Source organism: Spinacia oleracea, chromosome 1, assembly GCF_020520425.1.
Source record: "Spinacia oleracea cultivar Varoflay chromosome 1, BTI_SOV_V1, whole genome shotgun sequence".
NCBI lineage: Eukaryota > Viridiplantae > Streptophyta > Magnoliopsida > Caryophyllales > Amaranthaceae > Spinacia > Spinacia oleracea.
The window spans coordinates 64,233,738-64,241,805 of NC_079487.1; the positions used below are offsets into that span (position 1 = coordinate 64,233,738).

At 33.8% G+C, this 8,068-nt stretch overlaps 1 protein-coding gene across 1 annotated transcript; it reads right to left on the reverse strand.

Moving 5' to 3' along the window:
- Nucleotides 1–4,592: 4,592 nt before the first annotated feature.
- Nucleotides 4,593–7,742, reverse strand: LOC110777699 (non-functional pseudokinase ZED1-like). The gene is made up of 6 exons (XM_021982290.2): nucleotides 7,378–7,742; nucleotides 6,671–6,708; nucleotides 6,496–6,563; nucleotides 6,112–6,449; nucleotides 5,540–5,665; nucleotides 4,593–4,653 (listed from the first exon to the last, which is right to left on the reverse strand). The coding sequence occupies exons 1-6, from the start codon at nucleotides 7,740–7,742 to the stop codon at nucleotides 4,593–4,595; spliced, it is 996 nt and encodes a 331-aa protein (XP_021837982.2).
- Between the last annotated feature and the right edge of the window lie 326 nt (nucleotides 7,743–8,068).

An 8,068-nucleotide genomic window follows, 5' to 3' on the forward strand; every position in this document is an offset into this window, starting at 1 on the left:
GATCTTGGAGAAAGAGAACTTACAGAGCTGGGATGGGATGGGTAGTTGAAGACCATGATACGGACTTGGATATGATTTGTGGGGGAGCGACTTATGGATATGCGAAGTCTTTCATTCAAGCGGACGCACAAGCTTGCCTCTACGGCTTCACATGGGGCAAAAGAACAGAATATCACCAGGATTATGGTCTTCATAGACCTAAACAACTCGTGGATATGCTACAGAATAAAGATTGTTCAATACTGCGTCAATGTGTTGGACGATAAGGGAAATCAGAAACCTTGGTAGGAGTTTCGTATTCTGCAGCATTAACAAGGTCGACAGATCAAGAGTACAACAAGCTCATCACTTGGCCACAGGAGCAGCATCCACTTTAATGTCTTTTTCTAATATGTTTAAGTTGTTTCTATAAGCTGATGTCAAAATATATATATATATATATATATATATATATATATATATATATATATATATATATATATATATATATATATATATATATATATATATATGTATATGTATATATATATATATATGTATATGTATATATATATATATATATATATGGCCCCCCTCCAATGAAAAGTTCCTTAAAATGAGAAGAATAGGAAGGGATCTTAACCGTCTAAACGAGCTAAATCCTACAGCTTAGCTCTCGCGTGTGGAAACAGAAAAAACACTAAACCCAGCCAAGTAAAAATAATAATTAAAACACGATTTTCTCCCCCCTAGCTTCCTGCACACTATTTTATCTTCCTTGTTTGTCGAGCTCTTCTTCCATGGCGGAAATTACACCTCGAAGCTTTAATTAATCAATTGTTCCTCCTAATTCTGGTTCTCATTAAATATAATTTCTGAAAAGATGTCAACAATTCCCAACACGAAGGTATTTTCTTCTCCCCTAAAAAAAAAAAAAAAGGTATTTTCATCTGTTCTTTTGTAATCAATGGTATTTTAATTTCCAAATTAGGTTTTCGGAATTATTGAACCAATTACAAATTGATAGCGAAATTGAATTGATTAGTAAATTTTGATTGCGAAATTGAGTAAATTTTAATTTACTCATGTTGAATTTCTTGGGGGGTTTAAGCCCTGTTATTGGGTTTAAGCACCAAAAAAAGAAGTGCATTTTTAGCTCAAAATATTGCACATTTAGCCAAATATTGCACATTCAGCAAAAAATATAATATGATTTGTGTTTTTGTTTAAGCAATTGGAATATTGAGCAAATTTCATAAATCTGATAATTTGCTCATGTTTTGCGTAAATGATCTGTGTTTCTGTTAGATTCTATTTATAACATTGTAGGTGCTTTCTCATACCTTATAATAGGAAGTATTAGTTTTTGAGAAAAAAGAATATAAAATTCTAGGCATAAACAATATTGGGATTCTGGGTTACTGATAAAAGGAGGTGGGTACTTTGACTGAAGATTCTAGGGATATCTGAATCAAAATATAATACTGTGTATGTTCGGTTTGGTATCGAAATTCTGGTTGCTCACTTGCTCTTGAGAAACTAAGATATTTTAATGCTTGAGTACTGGCAATATGAAATCTAGTGGCATTTGTATAACCAGTTGGTATGATTGAGATTAAAGAGGTTTCGGTGATGGGGAATAGAAATAGGGTTGATGTCTTAAGTTGTAGTTGGCCTGTAAATGGTCTGTAATTCTTTATCAGGCTCTCTTTCAATAACAATGTGAAAGTCTTGATCCCGAAAGGATGGGGTGAGCTGACCAGGCTCTCATATCTGAATTATATTTTTGTGATGTTAAGGTTGAGTTTTTTCTATTTGTGAAATTGTAAGATCAGTTTAAATTGTACTAGTTACTCCATCTTTTCCGTTGAAGTGATGCTTCCAGCTCGACTCCAAGTATGCAAGCATGAGTGTCATTTACCATGTGCCATGAAGCACTGAAGTACCATCAAGAAAGGAGGCCCAGGAAGAACTTCATCCAGTGGTGGGGTAATATTAAATATAAGTGCTACATTGCTTCTTGGTATCAAATTCACGTATCTGCAACCATTTTCCAAAGCTTGAGTTGCTATATCTACTTTTACATGATGATCTCCCTGGATTTATTACAGTTTTCCTTGCACACTGGGTTTATCTTTTCTGAAACCTCTTAACTGTCAATTGGTGGGTGGCGGTTGGTGTTGTAGGCAGGTTGTTAGCCCTGTTTAGTGGTAAAACTTGAATGTTTGAGGGGTATTTCTTATGTATGAGAACTGCTCCCTCAAGAGCTTCCTAATCATCTCTGGTTTATGGGGGTGTCAAAGGGTCTTTTAGTTTTAAAGTGACAATTGCATTCATATACCCACTGGTGACACGATTGTTAGACAATTAGCCTCCTTGATCAGGATTGGTAGATCAGGAAGGACTTTTAGGATGAGATTTTGAGTAGCAGACATACAGTAGACATACATTAAAGTTTTGAATATAGAATTAGAAATGGTGAAAAAAATAGGAGTGTTAGTATAATGAGTTCTAAAGTGACTCGGAAAGATGGTTTCACATTGTGTTGTTTCCAATATGCAAGTAATGCCTATTAGCTCAATTGGTAGAGCTTTGTGCGATTGCACAATGATGTAGTTTCGAATCCTACATAGGCAACTCTTTGTATTTTGTTTATGATATTAGTTCTCCTACTTGATTATTCTTTACTTTTGAATCAATTCTATTTACTTTTACAAATTTTTTGAATCTTAAGTAATATGAGATTTTAAAATATTTGCTCATTTAAACTCAATGGGGAAAAACAATTTGCTCATTTAGTGAGATGAGCAAAAACAATTTGCTCATTCAGTGAGATGAGCAAAAACAATATGCTCATTTAGTGAGATGAGCAAAAACAATTTGCTCATTTAGTGAGATGAGCAGAAACAATTTGCTCATTCAGTGAGATGAGCAAAAACAATATGCTCATTTAGTGAGATGAGCAAAAACAATTGTTCATTTGTGTAAACTATGAAAATGAGCAAAAATATTTGCTCATTTGGGTAAACTATAAAAAATGAGCAAATTTTTTGAATATTAAGTAATATGAGATTTTAAAATATTTGCTCATTTAGACACAATGAGCAAAAGTTTTGAATACTAACAAACCCAAACTTTAAATTTTTAAAAATGAGCAAAAATATTTGCTCATTTGTGTAAATTATAAAAAATGAGCAATTTTTTTTTTGAATATTAAGTAATATGAGATTTTAAAATATTTGCTCATTTAGACACAATATGCAAAAGTTTTGAATATTAACAAACCCGAACTTCAAAATTTTAAAGATGAGCAAAAATATTTTCTCATTGTAATATGAGCAATTTTTTTGAATGTTAAGTAATATGAGATTTTAAAATATTTTCTCATTTAGTGAGATGAGCAAAAATATTTGCTCATTTGTAAAATGAGCAATATTTTTGAATATTAAGTAATCTAGTATTTTAAAATATTTGCTCAATTAGACATAATGAGCAAAGTTTTAAATATTAACAAACCCGAACTTTAAAGTATAAAAAATGAGCAAAAATATTTGCTCATTTGTGTAAACTATAAATAATGAGCAAAAATATTTTCTCATTTGTGTAAACTATAAAATAATGAGCAAATTATTTGAATTTTAAGTAATCTGAAATTTTAAAATATTTGCTCATTTGGACACAATGAGCAAAATTATTTTCTCATTTATGTAAACTATAAAAAATGAGCAAATTTATTTGCTCATATAGACACGATTAGCAAAAGTTTTGAATATTAACAAATCCTAACTTTAAAATTTTAAAATGAGCAAAAGTATTTGCTCATTTGTGTAAACTATAAAAAAATGAGCAAATGTTTTGCTCATTTAGACACGATAAGCAAAAGTTTTGAACATTAACAAATCCGAACTTTAAAATTTTAAAAATGAGCAAAAGTATTTGCTCATTTAGAAACGATGAGCAAAAGTTTTGAATATTAACAAATCCAAACTTTAAAATTTTAAAAATGAGCAAAAATATTTTTTCACTTGCGTAAACTATAAAAAATGAGCAAATTTATTTTCTCATTTAGACATGATGAGCAAAAGTTTAGAATATTAACAAATCCGAACTTTAAAATTCCAAAAATGAGCAAAAGTATTTGCTCATTTTTGTAAACTATAAAAAATGAGCAAAGTTATTTGCTCATTTAGACACGAAGCAAAAGTTTTCAATATTAACAAATCCGAACTTTAAAATTTTAAAAATGAGCAAAAGTATTTGCTCATTTGTGTAAACTATAAAAAATGAGCAAATTTATTGCTCATTTAGACACGATGAGCAAAAGTTTTCAATATTAACAAATCCGAACTTTAAAATTTCAAAAATGAGCAAAAAATTTTTGCTCATTTGTGTAAACTATAAAAAATGAGCAAAAAGTGAAGATTAACCTATATGGGAATCAAACCAGTTATTTCTTTAGGTGCTATTGCTACTGCTTGTTTTTTGCAGGCTGTTCTTGCAGGTGTGTTACAGAATAATTCTGGTGAAGTTGTTGCTTCTGCTGCAGTGGTGTTTTTTTGGCTGCACTGATATTTCTGCTGCAATGTTGCTGCTGGTGCATCTGTGTGCTTCTGTTAATCTTTGACCTGCTGTTGCTCGGGATTTGCTGCTTCATGTGGTCTTGATGCTTTGGTGCTGCTTGTGTATATAAAAAAAATACAAAAGTGAAGATTAACCTACGTGGGATTCGAACCCACATCTTTTGTGCATTTGCACAATGCTCTACCGATTGAGCTAGTAGGCTAGTGTTTTTAATCAACAAAAGAGTGTTTTCTGTAGAATTGAATACGGAATTGGATACAAAATTGAACAAAAGAGCTAGGTGGCATACCTCTATGTAGAATTGAATATGTAGTTCCTGCAACGGCAATCTGCGCGCATTATAATTCATTATAATTCATAAATTTCATCAACACTCTCCCGCGGAACATACAAAGGTGGATTGCTGTCAACGGAAGCTGGAATTCTAGCAAGAGTGGTTGCAGATGGAACAATCACCCTGATCGGGCTGTTGGGTACAAGTAGTCTACTAAATCTGACTCTTCTCCCTTCGTTTCTTATTTGCGTTGGTTGCATTGTTGCTACTTGCTACACCTAGAACTCTCTCTACGGATTGCTCTCTCTAGTATAGCTTCATTACTTCAGTCATGAGCATCCACTGTTCCTCCTATTGCGTTCTCAACTCTCAATTTTTGGTTGTTACTTATTTTATTTTATTCTAGTTCTGATATTTCTCCGTTTTTGCTGTATATTGTAGGGCAAGATAGGCCTATTTTGTTAGTTTGCCCTCAATTGATCCTCTGGTTTGCAGTGGGCAGTAATAATGTTCATTTTAACATGGTTCCTTTGCAGACTTTATGAAATTTTACACATGAAAGTTTCGATATTTCATAATAGTGATACTTTGCACATTCATACAATTATGTGAATGTGATGGAGTTGGGAGAGAACAGTCAGAACACATACGCAACTGAAATGTTCTGTTTAGTCTTAAAATGAATGCAAGGATAGATGATCTTACATCAATGAACCCAAAAACGGGTTCCCTGTCCGAACTGCAAAGAAGACCACACTCAATAAAAGCTTGCGATCATGAAGCAGTGGATCTAGAATTCTTTGTTCAATGACTCCTGCTATCACTTGGTACCTATAAGAAAAAAAAAAGATGATGTTAATGACTAGATTTTAGGAACCTTTCATCTCTTTAAATAATACTAATTGATAGTCTCCAGGATAAGACCTCAAAAGCTCATCAATATTCTTAACTTCACAACATATCCACATTATGCAATTAGAACATATTTAAATAATACTAATTGATAGTCTCCAATCTTCATTACCCCATATAAGCTAATTGAATGTACCATTAGAAGAGCACAAACTAAGCTACATTTGCAGGTCTAGAAAAGTAAAACTCTAATATTATTTTGTGATCTCTTCCGGGATTTACTTAGACCTCTTTTATTAGCAAATGCAAATCATGCAAATATGAAATGGTTTTAAGGATTGCAGGGATTCCCCTCCTAGTGGTCTTGGGTGAAAGGATTACAGGGATTCTCCTCCTACTGGTCTTCTGTACAACAGATCAAGAACCCGAAAGTCCCTTGAACTAGGGTTGTAACTTGAGTTTGATCAATGGGAACTAGTCTTGAGACTCCAAAAATCGCTATTTTTGCAGTAAAATTATTATCCAAGAGAATGTTGGATGATTTGCTATCTTTGTGGATTATGGGCATTGAAGCTGCAGAGTGACGATAAGCTATTGCATTAGCAGCCTCAGTTGAAATTCTCAGACAGTTTTCCCATAACAGCCAACGCGCACCATTATTGTGTATGTGTTCGAAAAGATTTCCATTAGAGACGAATTCATAAACCAATAAGGGTACTTCAGTTTCCAATCCTAACAGTTTCACCACATTTCGATGCTTAATCTGGGTTAAGATGATTACCTCGTTAAAATGTGCAGGATATAACTACCAAACTGTCACTGATCTTCATTCTGATGCACTGAGGGACGAAAGCTAGTAATCCATATTCATTAACCCCTGACAAAAAATTCAGAACATCAGAGTTATATGCAGAATTATAGACAATACAGTTGAGAATTTTTTCTGTTTTCACTATATTCAAACAGTTTCTCACTTCCACAAACAATGGCAATTAGCTAGACACCTCACTTCTTCAATTCCCCTGTATATTAAACCACAAATATATTGAAGCGCACAATACTTTTAAGAAAATATGATAATAATTAAGCTCATAATATGATATGTTGGTTTGAAGGAAGGCGGGTCAAGAAATATATCAAGAGTTTTAAACTGCTAAGATAATCTGCGAATGCTAAGATCATAGGTGGCTGAACTTGCGAAAGTTTGTCATTATCATTCATCATTATCATTACCCCATTGCCTCAAATAGGCTCCCACAACAAGCGGGGTAAGGGGGGTCGGACGTTTGTAAATGAGCAAAATAAATTTACCCATTTATACAAATGAGCAAACTAAATTTACTCAATTATGCAAATGAGCAAAATAAATTTACTCATTTATACAAATGAGCAAACTGAATTTACTCATTTATACAAATGAGCAAACTGGATTTACTCATTTATGCAAATAAGCACACTGAATTTACTCATTTGTCAAATGAGCAAAATTACATTCCATGAGGTTCACATCAACTTAGAAGACATCACAACTAGAATGGAGCATAGACATAGTCACATTTCTGGATAAAAACTTACCTGGATCTGCATTGCCTCAAACACCATGCCATTATTTTGTCAATTTGTCATGCAGTGTACATAATTTTTCACATTAGTCCTTCTACTTTAAAAGAGTAGGTCAGCTAATCACATACCAAACCGAAACAAAGTCAGCCCCGTCAGTGATACGGAGGGCAGCAGTAACCTCTGATGAGAAGTCTACATGTCCAGGAGAATCGATGAGGTTGATAAGATAGTCATTGCCGGCACGCTCTCCCTTGAATGCAGCCAAAGCTTCATCTGTCATCTCATAGTACAGAGAAATTCCAGTGGACTTGATAGTGATACCACGTTCAGCTTCATCTGCACGGATATCAGTCATCCGAACATCACCGGCAGTTTCCTGGGCTATGATCCCGGCAGCAGCCACCAAAGAATCAGTCAGGGTGGATTTTCCTGCGAGATAAAATGCAGCAAAGTTACGAGAAAAGTCAGCAGAAAACAACAGAAACAACAACATTACCCAACAAATTAACAGTTTAAAAAACCATCCAAAAAATGGGTTAACCAATCTCAAAAATGGGTTAAGATTGAAAAGGGGAGCGGAGGTGGTGATGTGAGAGAGAGGAAGTATGTTCCTGCGATTAATACCGCCATATGGCAATTCGCACTAGATCCAAGATAGTAAACTAAGGCTAGCTTAATTAAGTGGCTGTCAGTCAGGGACTTATGATCTCAATATGCACTACCTAAACTAACTGTGGCTAAACCGGTCATCAAGGCAGCTAAATTCATATGAATACTCTTACATGTGGATGTTTGCAAGGCCATAACCATCCACACCAA